Source organism: Anser anser (assembly GCF_964211835.1).
Source record: "Anser anser genome assembly, chromosome: 4".
NCBI classification, from domain to species: Eukaryota; Metazoa; Chordata; class Aves; order Anseriformes; family Anatidae; genus Anser; species Anser anser.
In genome coordinates, this window is record NC_139724.1 from 28,471,341 (window position 1) to 28,486,978 (window position 15,638).

General features: G+C 35.1%; 1 protein-coding gene and 1 long non-coding RNA gene across 17 annotated transcripts in view; one reads left to right on the forward strand and one right to left on the reverse strand.

The window, feature by feature from the left end:
- Nucleotides 1-15,638, reverse strand: part of TLL1 (tolloid like 1) — a 161,543-nt gene that overhangs the window by 53,447 nt on the left and 92,458 nt on the right. For 15 of the 16 annotated variants that reach the window (XR_014583539.1, XM_083834090.1, XM_083834079.1 and 12 more), the window contains 3 exons: nucleotides 10,700-10,878; nucleotides 8,707-8,812; nucleotides 5,465-5,589 (listed from right to left, as the gene is read on the reverse strand). Coding sequence is in view for 15 of the 16 variants with exons in the window: in XM_083834090.1 (XP_083690216.1) it covers nucleotides 5,465-5,589; nucleotides 8,707-8,812; nucleotides 10,700-10,878 (410 nt within the window). In the remaining variant the exon portion in view is untranslated. Of the gene's footprint in view, nucleotides 1-5,464; nucleotides 5,590-8,693; nucleotides 8,813-10,699; nucleotides 10,879-15,638 lie in introns of those variants that run through there. The other variant, XM_083834082.1, reaches the window with a different exon arrangement.
- Nucleotides 12,043-15,638, forward strand: part of LOC310898701 — a 37,507-nt gene continuing 33,911 nt past the window's right edge. Inside the window, exons 1-2 of the long non-coding RNA XR_014583561.1 lie at nucleotides 12,043-12,075; nucleotides 12,926-12,967. This is a non-coding gene — a long non-coding RNA (uncharacterized lncRNA). The remainder of the gene's footprint in view (nucleotides 12,076-12,925; nucleotides 12,968-15,638) is intronic.

Genomic DNA, 15,638 nt, shown 5'->3' on the forward strand with positions numbered 1-15,638 from the left:
TGTATTTAGTACTTTGACCACATGAGAGACTGGTCTGACCTAAAGTCACTCATTTATATTGGTACAGAAAACTTATGTCCTATTTTCAACTGAATCTCTTGCAACAACGATTTGTAGAGATGAGAGTAATAACGCAAAACCAATGTAAAGTCCTAAAATACTGAAGGATTTTATATTTTTTATTATTGAAGCTTTTAGAACCTATATCTCACCTGTCAATCATGCTACTAGCTGCTGGCTGACTGATTAATAATTCCCCTGCACACTAAAATACAGCATTGCAAGCTCCTGCCATTCTCCCCCATTAAACTGATTCTGGTAGGCTGTCACACCTCAGTCAGTCATCTTTTTGACCTTCAATCAAGTTGTTTCACCCACTGATTTTGCAGGTGTGATATGAGAGATGTGAATTTGAGAGTATTATCCCATGACTGACAGTGTAATCAGATCTGCAGTGCTTTCAAATTATAGCACTAACACTGCCAGCAGGTGAACCACTGTATCCATCAAAATCCCAATGAATTATAAATGATCTGGAAAATCTTTAAATAAAAGGGGACAAAAGATTGTTTATGACAAAGAGACAATGCAGCTGTAAAGGCTGTCTTATTAAAATGCATCTAAGATGTAATCTGACAACTACACTGTAATATCAGGCATAAGCTACATTCAGGGCATTAGGCAAGCTCTCTGACACTGAAATGGTTATTATGATGAAGAGAGAAAAAGATTGGTGCAGCCCCCCAAAAATTTAATAGCTAAAGTTACTGTCACCATGTCCTTTAGGAATGAAAAAAAAAAAATCTTTTCCTCCCATCATTAAAAAGTGTTTTTTATCTCTAAAAAAAATTGCACATTCACAGAAAATGACACATACACAAAAGGTATTCAGTACTAAATAATTATTTCTGTACAAAGCCTTTTCAGTGAAAATGCTATATCCATAATTAACCACAATTTATTTTTAACATGGCAATGAATGAAAACTTGAATGAATTGCAGAGTACTGTACGGGGTTCCTCAAGTGCTATTGAGCTGTATCATAGCTTACAATACATATGTAAAGCATCTAAGAGAATGCCAAGGGGAAATTCATAGTCATGTACAGGAGCAGAGGAAAGCAGAACTGAAAGCAGAGACACCCAGAGCAGGAGACATGCTCACAGTTCAGGAGAATCCAAGTGTTTCGTTCTTAGAGCAGAAGAGCTCTTAAAGCCCTCTCTTATTCTTGCCTTCGTGCATGGCTTCAATAAGACTACACTGCATCAGCATACCCTCAGAAGGAGTACAAATATAATTTCAAATTTTAGTACATCATCTTTTTGCTTTAGTTAAATAACTATTTTGCCAATGTTAGTTACTAAGCAAGCCTTCAGCAGATGACATGCATCTGATGGAGAATGCTCTTTGTCCAATCTTTTCTGCTCACATTGCATTTTTTCATTTAACTTCAACTCACATATATTGAGATTATGAAGTCATGCCATGCACATTTATACATGATGTGAAGTATGTAAGCAAGCAAAATGCTATCCAAGTATTTTGAGACATACAAGAAGTCAGTTCAAATGCAGCCCTGAAATTAGTAAAAGGGCAAGAGGAAAACACTGGCATAATTACCCCTTACTCTATTAGAGTCTTTAACCATTTATAAAAGTAAATTAACAGAGTATAATAGCTTTTGAACACATTTGAGAATTTCTCTTGGTCATAAAGAGTGCAGGATTATTTGCTCCATGCTCCATATACAGAACTTCCATATAGCCATAAAACTACGTACTTTAGCAGAAGAAAAGCTGTCATTGAACATTTTATTTTTGTTAAAATTAAAGAATAAATCTATATAGCATAAAGCTAGCTCATCCAACAATATAACTTATATCCATATTAAATGCCTGTGAGCTTTCTAATGAACCAAAATTTTCATAAATACTTCTGAGCATAAGTCAAGCATAAGAAAAAAAATTAATTGGATAACTTCTATTAATAATTAACATAACTAGAATTTATAAAATATGTTTGGGCTTTACATGTTTCACAACATCTACAATTTATTTTTTAATTTCTGGTTACTCAAGGGAAATGTAGCTTATATTAATCATTAGCTTATTTATTTATCTGTGGGATCTGAGTTCCAGGCTGGCTTCCAGAGCTGTTGTTAACAGGTTAATATTTGGGCTCTTCTTATTTAAAGCACATTCCTCTGCAATTGGTCAGTGGTTATTGAAACGGTTAAAACTCTGTCACTAAAGAATTTAAGGTTTTTCTCTGTGACTAGACTGTGTAACTGCATTATTTGTGAATAGGCTTATAAAATGGTATATTTTACACATTTTAGTGTGTTACAGTCCATTAGTAACGGACTTCAGTTTGAGAAAGAAAGGTAAAAGTAAAAACATAGTAACAACCACATACCTAAATTTCCTAAGAACTAGTTTTAGTGTATTTCATGTCAAAATAAATTAAATGCAACTTTTATCTTATAAACCTCTGCTTTACAAAGCATTTGTATATTTTTGTTATTCCATAGTTAATCATTACCATGGCCAAAGTTTTCTCCACTGTTTTTTTCCTTCCCAAATTTCATGCCTTATATCAATTTTACTAGTCTAGACCACTTAGAAAAATGGCACTTCAGCTCTGCCCACACGTGTACCCCAGCCAAAACCCAATTTGCTCTCTGTTTTACAGCTTGTGAAACTTAGTCTTCTGATGAGCCTTTCTGTGGTAAGGATGGGGAAAATTAATTTCTCTCTTCCACGTGAAGATTAGCAATAGATGCAGAAATCAGGTAGATTGTATTATAGAAAGCAATTTCTACCACTGAAACTTGCCAGTGTTTAACACTGCTTTGGTCTAGGCCAATGCATGCAGTTAAGTTCCATTAAGGATTATAGTGAAATCTGCAGATGACAAAGTCCACAGCCTCCAAGGCATTTAGGGAATCAACTCTCATTCTTTTGTCCCTAGCATCAGCAAATATATACCATAATATCTGGCTATTATTCCAAAAGGGAATTAAGAGTTTTAATACCTTTTACTTAGTTCCAGCTCCATACATATATAGCACATACAGATGCTACAAAACCCTAAAAGTAACTGGTGCTGATAACAAACTCATTAAACCAAAAATTTAAATCAGTGGGTTACTGTTGATTCCCCTTTATAGGGATCCTAGAGAAAAGTAATATACAAATTACAGGGAAAAGATCTTAATGTAAAAATTTTAATTTTTCTTATATAGTCAATAAAGACTGGCTTTTGAAGATGGATGCTTTTTTCTAATTTAGAATCTAGTAGTCAAGGCAGTAAATTAAGCCTGAGGAACAGCAAGAACAGCAGAAAGAACCAAACTGGGTAATCTTCATCTGTTCTTTTCCACACATACTGTCACAGATCCTGGCAATTTGGAAATTTGCTAAACTTCTTACATCTCCCTTCTCTTCATCTGAAAAACCTTCTACTGCCAGTCAGAGCCTTCTTTCCCATCCATTATTCAGTCCCATTCTGCACACTTATTTCTTGTCCTCTCTTTCTGCCTACCAGTATACTTCTCCGTCATTTCCCATTTCTTACTCCGTTGTTCCTATGAAGTTATATATGCATTTTAAATCAACTGCAATTTCTACATACGACTACAATTGCAAACCTGCATTAACTTTAGTAGTTGCACCAAAAGAAATAATATTCTGTTATCCTATTGAGCAGACTGAAAACTGTAATAGATTCAGCCTTGAATATCAAAAACTGTTCTCAAATGGCAAGACAAAAGTTAAAACTAAGGTTGGCAGAGGAGGGACTCTCAACTCACATGCTTGCTTTACATTGTTACATGGTAGAATAATGAGACCTTGATTAAAATGTAACAAGATCCTTATCAGCACCTATGTTTTCCTTTGACAAAAATCCTAAGAAAAAAAATAAAACTAAATCAAAATTGCTGTTCATAGGTCATTGACTCCTGGCACTTGCTCAGCTGATGAAAGACAGCTTCACCAATCTCAAATCTGCTTCTCAGTCACTAAGATCTTTTTTTTTTTTTTTTTACACTTTAATCAATGTGATAAAAGACACTGGCTACTTTCACAGCTATTTTGATTCTATAGAATATTTTTGCCTTCAAAAATTTTGTTATCAATATGTATATTTATTCTCTGCGTGTATGAAACAGTTGCTGTCTATATAAACTTACTAGATATAATGCTGCCAAGAAGAATTCTACTATTCAAGTTCTTTCCATACCAAAAGAACAGAACAAAAACTATTCTAACAGGAGCAGTTGTTAAAGAAAATATGTTAAAGTGGTTTCTCCTCTGGTAAAACCATAAACACTGTGCATGTTCTCCGTATACAGAACATTATGATTTGATGTACTTACAGTAAAACCAAAACTATATTTCAGCAATACAACGCACATCAAATCAGATCTACATCTTCAGTATAACCCACTGATGCTGATACAAATCTCCATCACTTCAGTCCTTCTGTATTGATCAGGTGGTAAAAAGCAGCCATATAACTGACTTGAAACAGTTACTGTGCCTTCGTTAAGTCCCAAGAGGAGCAGAAGGGCTGCAAAACTTGACACAGAGCTGTTTTGCCTATCCTCCCACAATGACCTGGCTGAGAGATAGTGTTCTGAAATGCTTCAGTTTAAACCAAAGGTTAAAACAGATTTCAGCTATAGCCAGAGCAAGAAAAGTAAAACCTTTTTACTTTGAAATTTCCACCATTCTGCTAGCACTTGGAGAAGAATTAGCTCCCACAGTGTTGAATTTTGGTTACTCTGGAGTTGCCCCTCATGTCTCTGAGACAGACAGCCAGTCTGAGATAAAATATTAATTCGTACTGAAATTATAAGATGCTAGAATTAGGCAGAAAATATTCAAATACTAAACATGTCTTTTACAACTGTATAACATTTGTAATAAGACCTAACCTGTTCATCCATAAAAGATACTTTACACCTTAGATGTCATGGCCTGTACTAATTCCTGAAATTTTGAAAAAAGAAAAAAAAAAGTGTTCAGAGCTGATTGCAGTAATTTAAATTTACTCATTTCACACTCCACTAAAATTCAGAACAAACAGGACTCCAGTCCTGATGTAGATTAGAAGCAACTCTTCCACCTAATTGCACAGCTCATTTTACATGGCAAATGTGTAAACCAGAGGTGACATTAAACATCATTTCTTTACTAGTCATTGAACAACTAAGCAAAACAGACTGAAACATCATGAAACTAAATATTGTTCCACGCAGTTTATCTATCCTTAAGTGCTTTGCATTCCAGAGACCTTACCTACAAGATTTTTTATGATTCAGTTCTTGAACTGAATATGTCAGTTGCCAACATGGAAACAGACTACTAAGCAGCTGACACAAAAAAAATTATCATTCAACTTGAATAACGAAGTCAAACAATTGCTAGTATGTGGTTTTTGTTTGTTTATGGTGCAATACCTGGACATCTATACAGCTTTCTTGCCTGTGCAATATCTCCTTTACTTAGACGGGTACGCTGGCCAATGGCAGGTCGTATACCATTATCATCACGGGAAGGGAGAATGGTATCCAGAAACATGCCCCTAAAAAAAATAAAAATAAAAATAGACCCCAAAAAAACCTATCAGGTTTCTATCATAAAACTGTCTGAGTTTGATGAATGTATCATGCTATTTTGTAAATCTAGAATTTACATTTGGCATAGAAGGGTAAAATGCAGAACATTAAATAGAGAAAACAAATTAGAAAAATTCCTCAAGCTGGCAAAACTTATGTAAAGTTACAAAAAAGGATTATTCCTTCAGTACATCAATTAACATATGAGCTTCTAGATTTCTATCAGACCACAGGAGGGAAAATTCTTACTACTAAAAGATTACACAGGGAAAAGGCAATGCTGCTCAGATCATTAGATTGAAAAAATTAATTATGAAGTAATATAGAAATACATAAATAAGACCCTATAACAAAATTCTTAATCACAAAGTTCCTATTTCTAACAGAGTTTTAAAAGAAGTTTTAAAGTCTGACTTACATGGGTAAGAGCAAATAAAATCAGTCATGCCTGTCAATCCAATGTGAAGTCATCCAGCAATGCTAAGACATTCCCATGTTTTTAGTGGATACATTTTTTTTTATTATTAATGTGAAAACATGGTTCTGTCAAGTGTTATAACAGATCTAACTCTACTTAGCTGCTGTTCTTTCTGAAATATAAACTGGTTGCCTGGCAGCTTCTTTTTGCTTTACAACAATATATGTCAACCTACTGTACGTGATTTCAATAACATTTACCCTAAGTGACTAGGAATAATAGAGAAGCAAATTTGATCCAAATCTGTAGTTTCATTCAAAATTTCCCTAATTTTAAATATGATTCAAAATATTCTCAAATTGAGAATAAATAACCAAAATAGTCTCAAATTAATTTTAGAAGAACATACAAAAATGTTCTATTATCATGTTACAGAATTTGAAAACCCATAAGATCCAATAAAATGGAAGTTAACAGATTAACCTGTTTCTGTATCTCTTGTTCTTTAACTTTTTGATACTCTCTTGTGTCCTTGTAGGGCTTGTACCAAAAAGCCAATTTGTTATTTTTATGTATGGTAGGTCCAAAAAAATGAATGAACCGCAAGGATCTTTGTAGTCAGGAATACCGTTTATCAATATAGATTACTTTTCAAATGACAAGAAATGAACAACCTTAAGCACTAAGGGTACATACTGCTCTCTTTACTCAGACAGATTTCTTGAGGCATCACTACAGATTTTTGGAGGAAAAAAAAAAAAAAGCAAAAACAAACAAAAAAACAGCATAGGACATTACTCTAAGCTAAACACTGAAATAAACTACTTATATTATTCAGTTTGTAGAAATAAGGTGCATTAATATTTTTTTAAAAGTGTTTCTTTCTATAAATTATAATCCTATTTTCCACCAAGTTTTGGTACAATGAACTGATGCTATTCCTATTTTGAAAAATGTTCAAACAATCCTCTTGGATGTCTTAGCACTATTCTGCTATGTACTTTAATACAGGAACAGCTAGTAACAGTTTTAATAAAGCGTGAACAATATTATAGTGTGTGACTAAAACTTTATGATATTTTGTGACTTATCCTTCTTAACCAGGTGAGTAAAGTCTAACAACAAACAACTGGCAATATACCACACTGAGTACAACTCATGCTTTCAAGATAATTTACTGCAAATCAATACATGACCTCAGGATTTTGATGGTTGTTTTTTAAATAGCATGAAGTAACAACCTCTTGCACCTTGGGGCAGGGCATGCCTACTCGTGGCACTATCAGTTTTTGCCAGCTTGTAAAGTGGTGAGATCAGGGCCCAAAATTCAAATTATCTTGATGTTGTCATTGCCCTAGGACTCTGGAGAGTTCCAACTTGTTCAATTGCTCCATTTTATATAGGTTCTTATAATCTCTTCCTTAAGGTAATTAATCTGTATCTGGATTAAGCAATATGACTAAGATCTACCTCATGTGGCTCATTCCCATGCTCTTCCGGGGTGAGTTATGAATATGCTGAACACATTCTTTGGTAGGATATCTTTTAATAATCCATCTATTTTTGGAGACAATAAGTTTAAGAAATGTGTTTTATGCTTGCAAGAAAGGCTGGTGAGATTTCTGGTGGTCTTCAGTTTACTTCTAAGTTTCAGATTGCCTAGTGATAATTTATTATCCAAACAAAATTATAGCTGCTTTACAATATATATATATTTATTAATGTAGTGTTTTTGAATTAAAATTCATGAAATTGTACAAAAATCACTTTTCAAACAAGCTGTTGTGGTCTTTTTTTTTTTCCTCCCAGAATTTTTTAAATCTATATTACTCTGGAAATTGTAAAGAGTAATTAGCTGGACTGCAACTTCATATTAAATATAATAGGAGACCAGGTGAAAGACTCCTGCTTCACTTTTTCTCCAGACCAAAGCTAGCCCAGGTGAACAGTTCATTATACAGCTCTTCACACCCATTCACAGAGTTTCAGAGCAAGTCCTGTGTGAGTTGAGAACAGACTGGCCTAAAACAGGCTGGAGGAAAAGCAGCAGAACTCCTCATTATCTGGTTCTGATGACAGTGACAATCTGCACAAACAATACAGAAGAGGCTGCAGCCTCTGGTATAAATTGTTGGCTACAGCCCTTCGCAAAGGCTGCGGTTTGCATGGTAGATTTCCTAATATTATAACATGTTCTACCCACACAAACCATAGTTACTCAGATGTTATGCAAAGGACACTTTCTCTTCAGCAGATCATGTTATACTTAAAATGCCTAAGCATTTCATTTGTTTGGTTTTTCTAAATGCAACCTTTTCCAGGATAGAAAACTATTACCAAAAAAAGGCAAGTACTAAAGAATGATGTTTCTAGATTATCTTGTCTTAAAAAAATGTAAAGAACTGAAGCAAGATTAAAAGCCTGCTTTGAAACTGTGCAGAAATGAAATGCATTTAAAAATATAATTAAATTATTCAGACTTAAAATAAACAAGCTGTGTTTTGACTGCTATAAGGATACTATATAGCAAGGGATATTTTAATTGATTCCAGAATAGTTTTGTTTGTGTTGTTGTTTTTTTGTTTTTTTTTAAAGAAATACATTTCTTAGCATTCATAGAGAGGAATAAAATTAAAAGTCAAAAGGTATAACCTGAGACTCCAACCTTGAGAAGGTGTTCCTGGCATAGTGCATGATGCTGTCAAAATCATACGGTTCCCCAAGAGAATTCACCTCTCCAGGCTCCATCTTCAAGAAGTTGTATTCTTGACCTACAGATGATTGATAATTAGAATCTTTGTAATATCTCTTTTTGTGAAGATGAAAAAACAAACGGGAAACTAAAAACATCAAAGATCCTAACCTGATCACTCACTGACATGCATAAATCTTTTGGGAGTAATTGTGTACTTTTATTAACCAAGAGAACAGACACATATCTTCTGGAATATTGACACTTCGAAAGGCTCTTCTCATTCACCTAATCCAAGTGAAAAATGAAGTGCCCTTACATTATATGCTGCACTTTATGTAGAATCCACAAAATTAGCTAGCTTGGTTCTTAATTTCGGTGGAGGGGGGTATCATTTTGACAGCAAACACTCTAGAAGAACCCTCCTCATTTTAGATTCTCTAGACTGGATACTAACGTGACTTTGCTTCCACAAAGGCTACCGTCAGAACAGCCATGTATTTCAAGTACTAGAAAGTGACGTTTTCAAGAGCCTACCTCTTACAACTTAACAAAAGTAGAACAAAAGCACGATACTTAGTTCATAATTTCAGACCAGGAATTCTTTGTCTTAATCACGTATACAGAGAAGCAAAGCACCCCTTAATCCAATTCATATTGGTATCTTACATAAATAAATAAATAAATAATAAACAATGAATAATAATTTAAATAAATATTAATGTTACTTTATATATTTAATTATTATTATTAAATAAATAATAAAGAAAAACCCTACAGTAGCATTAACATTATTAATCAAGTTCATTTGCATAACATGACAAAAAACAACTGCCTTGTGGTGATGAATTCCTTCTCTCATTTAGTGATCCTCAAGCTGATACCACACCACAAGAAGTGGTTTCAGCCAGAAGCTGGAGAGACAACTGAAAGAAGAGAGCAGGAGGCTAAGGATGACACTGCAGTGGATTTTCCCCATCACAGAAAAAACCTAAGGGATAAGCACTCAACAGAATCCACGCAAGTTGGTGAGAGAGAGAATAGATGGAACGCTTGAATGTGGGGAGCCTTTCAGAACTTCGGAGATGCACAGAAGTCTGCATCAGCTGCAAGATTTCTCCCAAGTCCTAGCTGAGGTGGCTAAAGGTCTACTGCACCTCATAGCTACTTTGTTTTCAAACATTTTCTATAGGAACAGAAAAATACTCCAAGCTACCACTGGACATTTTCTTGCTTCAGCTTCACACCTTCTTGAACCTTCAGAGAATTACCATAGGTAAAAATCAGTGTTTCAAAAGACTATGTATAATTATGAACAGTGCAAATTAAACCTGCCTAGCTTCCTTCCAGCTTGCCACATGACTCAAGAGCAAGCATAACATCTAGATTGACAAACAGATAACTGTCAGTTTCATGCTCTCGGGTTCCTCAGATGCCTTGCCTTGAGGACACCAACGCCACCAGCTAAAGCAGCAAGCTCTGAAGGGAACCTATAATTTGGAAACTATGGGAACAGTGCCTCTCTGTCACAGATTCAGTGTTCAGCTTTCATTCCAAATCTCAATCTTCTGGACAGATAAACAGGTATCAACATGTTTCTAGTTATCATTCAGTAAAGACTATGAAAGCAAAGACATTTCTCAACCACAGAAAAATTACTTAAAAGGGCTTTAATAGTAACAGTTTTCTTCAAAGTTTCTGAGTCTGATTACTATTTCTCTCCTTCTAGCCAGTAATATTTAATGACTTGCAACTTGGCCAGACCTTTAGAAAAGATGGTTTTAGTTGCAGTATTTCATTTTTAACTCAGCTTGGGATCAGTTTAGCTAAGAGGAATAGCAGAAAAATGCCTATTTTTGATATTGTTATGGAGCACTCAGTTTTAAGAAACTCAAGCAAATAAAGGAAACAGTAAAAGCAGACTTTTTTTTTTTTTTTTTTGAAAATATTTATCAGAATATCTCACCCGGCTGGATGTTTTCTCTAATGATGGTGACATGGTCATCTCGGTCTGGCCGTGTATGTTCATGCCAAAAACCTATAACATGACCCAGTTCATGGACAACTATACCAAATTTATCACAGTTCTTGCCAATAGATATGGCTTGAGGACCATTTCCCCTTCGACCCACATAAGAACAGCACCTGTAATTAAAACACAAACACAGATGAAAGTTTTCATGTGTATTTCTACAAACCATTTAGGAAATGCAATTAAAATCTGTGAGAAAAAAAAATGTTTATCTTTAAAACAATCAGCAGAACAATACACCATGAAGTTTCTGCAGTCTCTCAAACTCTAGAACTAGTGCAGGAACAACTTACTATTTAGTGTTCCTAATAAAAAACCTGTGCATGATTTATTATTATTTTTATTTATTCGGGGTCTTCCAGGTCTTCCATAAGATGCTAGTTGTGATCAACAGAATTGTCACATGCGGTCTTGTATTTCAGAATGACACAGGAATGTATTTGCACACAAAGAATAATGAAGTTCACTGGAAGTACCATCTCATCTATATACTCCACTGCTCTCTTGCCCATGCACAGTCAGAGGCGTGCACAAGGAAGTGGAAAAAGCACAAGGTTTCTTCTGCACCACACTTATGTTGTATACCTTGTCAGCACTCTCCAGTCTTGGTCACTCAGGTCTGATAAGTTTGCTTTATTTTGATCAGAAAAGTCACCCTACTTTATTAATTCTGTTTATAAAATGATACAAGTGAAACAGTAGTCTGTTAAACAACTCAGTTCACGTACGTTAGCATGCAGTTGAAAATACAGTAGGAAGAGATATTAAATCCTGGTGTGCCACTCAGCAACCTCTCCACATTTTCTGTTCCTCTGGCTATGGGTGATGTACAACGTTAACTGTAGCAACTCTGTACCAGGAGGTTGAATGCTCTGAATATTAGCAAACCATTTCTTCTCCTACTCCTGTTTTCTTGCAATATGAACCTTTAGGAACCTTAATCATCAAAATTAATTTTCACAAGTGTCCTGGTTCCAGTTAGGACAGAGTTAAGTAGCTCATAGTAGCTGGTAGGGTGCTATGTTTTGGATTAGGATGAGAAGAGCGCTGATAACATGCTGATGTTTTAATTGTTGCAGAGCAGTGTTTACACCAGGCCAAGGACTTTTCGGCTTCTTGCTCTGTCCTGCCAGCGAGCAGGCTGGGGGTGCAGCAGGAGCTGGGAGGGGACAGACCCAGGACAGCTGACCCAAACTGGCCAAAGGGGTATTCCATACCATCTGACGTCATGCTAAACAATATATAGGGGTGGCTGGCCGGGGTGGGGGGGCCGGCTGCTCGGGGGTAGGCTGGGCATCGGTCAGCGGGTGGTGAGCAATTGCATTGTGCATCACTTGTTTTCTTACACATTATTATTGTTAATACTATTACCATTATCACTATTATTATTATTATTGTTATTATTATTTTCCTGTCTTAATAAACTGTCTTTATCTCAACTCACAGGCTTCACTTTCCACAGGCTTCACTTTCCCGTTTCTCTCCCCCATCCCAGAGAGGGAGGGGGGAGGGTGAGCGAACGGCTGTGTGGTGTTTAGCTGCCAGCCGGGTTAAACCACAACAACAAGGGAAAAAAAAAATGCTTCACAACTACTCCAATGTTTCATTCCTCTTCTGCTGTACTTTCATGATTCCAGTGCAAACTTAAGGAACAAAGATCCCCTTTTCAGCATTCATACTGTCAACATTTAACTGAGAAATTTGCTTCCTTTTTCATTAGAAAAGAAGTCTGCTGACTATGCCAGCAAATCAGAGAATCGAGAGTAAAACAAATACTGAAGAAATGGAAGACAATCTGAAATTTAACAATCTGAAATTGTAATTCTCTTTCACTTCTGAAAATCTTAAGTATTTCAACATTATAATCCTTAAGAAGAGTCTGATTTCCCATCCCTTCTCTGTAATTCTGCAGTCTGTCAGGTGGAACAGAATTGTGCTGAGCAAAAGTTCACCTCCACTTCCTCCCACTTAAAAAAATATATATACATCTGATGCAACTTTTATGTAGTATTTGGTTCTTGAGGAGGTCAATGCTAGCATGGAGCATGATCCTATCCTTCATATACCTCTGTGGGCAATAAAGGAAGGGCAGCTATGGGAGCAATACCAATAGCATATTTAATTCTACAGATTTGAACATGTGCTTCTTTTTCCTTTCAGGTTTTGTGGTGGCAGAAAGTTTTCACTACAGTTAGTTGGCTGGTAAGTCAGCCTTGATTGTTGTTGTTTTGTTTTTTTGTCTAATATAGCTAGATTTCTAAAACAACCTAATATGAACATTAGAGGAATACAGACATGACATTTTAGTTGACAATACCTGTCCTTAGTAAGCATACACTGTTTTTGTAGTTTTTGTTAAAATGAAGAATAGATTTAAAAAAAAAAAATGATAGTAATACCTTAAAATTATAAAGGACACAACATCTATTTTATATAAAATATGTTATTATAACAGCCTCAGAGGGTTGTATCAAGAATTTTGAAACTGTCTTTAAAATACTGTTGGGGAAAACTGATTTTCACATTATAATAATTCCTTGTTATGCTGACTGGTTTTCATACATTCCTACCCTCATCGTATATAAAGAATAGATAATATGTATAAAATATATAACAACCTTTTATTTCCTGGTTTAGGTAGCTCCAAGGACAGGTGTAAATAACCATTTTCTTTGGTCTGAGTACAGAATTAGGCTTAATGCTTCAGCTCTGGTTGTGCAATATCATGTTTTTTAAACTTTAATTAATTTCTTACAGTGCCTTCTAATGACTTCCCTGACAGCTCTCTTCAAGGCACATACATAAAAACAATAGCAAGGTAGACTCCCTGCTATAGTTCTGTGCCACTGTCAATATTGCAGCTTATGTGCTACCCCTCCACACCAAAGCAAAATTAAATAAAAAACACCAGTGCCTGTATTTCCATAATCTATATAAACTGTATTAATCCAAAATGAGTATGTACAATATTTGATATAGAAATACTATTATTAGTGCTGATATAAATAATGATAGTGGAAATACTACCTGAAAATATGCACTAAAAATACAGAATAGGTGATAAAATTGAGCAACAAAGAGCAGAAATAAGACTAAAATAAAAAGCTAGAGCAATCATACTGTTTTATCTCATGACTCCACAGTGGATTTCACCTTTGTACCTTATATGCTGACATGGTTCTGCTTAACATATTTTTCAGACTCCATGTTTGCAGAATAAATATTATGGCTACGAGTGAATAAGTAAACATAATTAAAGCACGACAATATTTTCAATGTTGTTATTACCTGGGGTTTTATCTTTTACTAGTCACTCAACTTACTTGAATAGCTTTCTATTAGAATAAGGAAATTACCAAAGTTCATACTCTCTCTTATTCACTCCGGACAAGCTTTAGATCCTAGAAGAAATTTGTTGTTTTTAACTCTTTTACACAGTGTTATTTACTGTCCCATCCTATTACAGAGGGAATGCTGGAGGACACAGTTTGCATTCTGAGTCAAAGGTAGCAAGATGTGCAGTAACTTCATTCTCAGAAAACTTCATTCATTTAAAAGGACATTAAAGAACTTCTGTCCTCAGTACCAAATTCCCAATTCATTGCCATAGGCAGTTACTGGATGTACACCAAATTAATCTGTCAGTCTTAGGCCTTAGACTTCAAATCTTTCTAGAAAACATTGATCCTTAGCTTTGAATGCCTTGAAAGTAAGGACTACAATATGGGATTTGCCTTGGCAGTCTACAGGAAGCCATGGTAGAAAACAAAAATCAATCAGAGGAAGTAATCCACATTCTGTGAGAGCATTCTACTATTTCCTTATTAATTGAAATTAATGAGTTAAGGCTCCCTACCTTTGTTTAGGTCATGCACATCATTATGGTAATTATGCTATATGGGTCTTGGGCAAAGAGAGAAAATGAACTGACAATGCTTGATGGTTGCTTTACATATAGAAAAGCATAAAATGCCTGCAATCTATGAAAATTCTAAATTGGGATAAAATATACAATTTGGATAGAATTCTACTAATTCTTGCTTAATTCAGGTCGGAAGGGACCTCTGCAGGTCTTTAGTTCAAGCTCCTGCTCAAAGCAGGTCAGATAATACAAGCCATTCCACAGTTGGTCAGATCTTTAGCCAGTTGACTCTTGAAAACCTCCAAGGACAGAAACAGCACAGCTTCTCTGATCAATCAGCTCCCATGGGTGGCTGCAGCCTTTCACTGGATATTCCTTTAGGATACAGGACATTTAGAAGAAAGTGTTCTGACACTGAACACCTAAGGCCCAGCACATTTTGAATTGTTTTAATGCTGGCCTGCCCCTTCTTGTCCTAAATGCTCAGACATATATGCCCACATATAGAACATGTATATGTATGTTTCCATGTATTTGCATTTGAAAGGAAACTATAAAATATTTACATTTAGAAAGAATATTTTAAAGTCATTTGCATATAGCAATTTCCTTAGAATGCTTACTTAACAGATTTCAAGTTATTCTCAGAAAATATAAAAAAGTTGAGATTTTTTTTTTTTACATTCCAACAAAAATTAGAATACTGAGGCTTAAAATAAAGTATCAGTACACACTCATAAGAGGTCATGAAGATTTGTTGGGCTGAGTACCATGTCAAGCACATCAGATTCATCCTATTAAGCCACAAGATTCTAATCACTGCACTGAGATAAAGGGTAAGAAAAAAAGTAAATATATCTATGAAAGAAATTAATTTGCAATATCTTGGGTTTGACCCCAGGTGTGTTTGGCAAAAGGCCAAGACTTTTCTGTGCTTTATGAGCACTTGTCATGCTCATTAAATTAAGTCAACTGGCAGACTTTAAAGCTCCTAATCTCTTTAATCTTTAT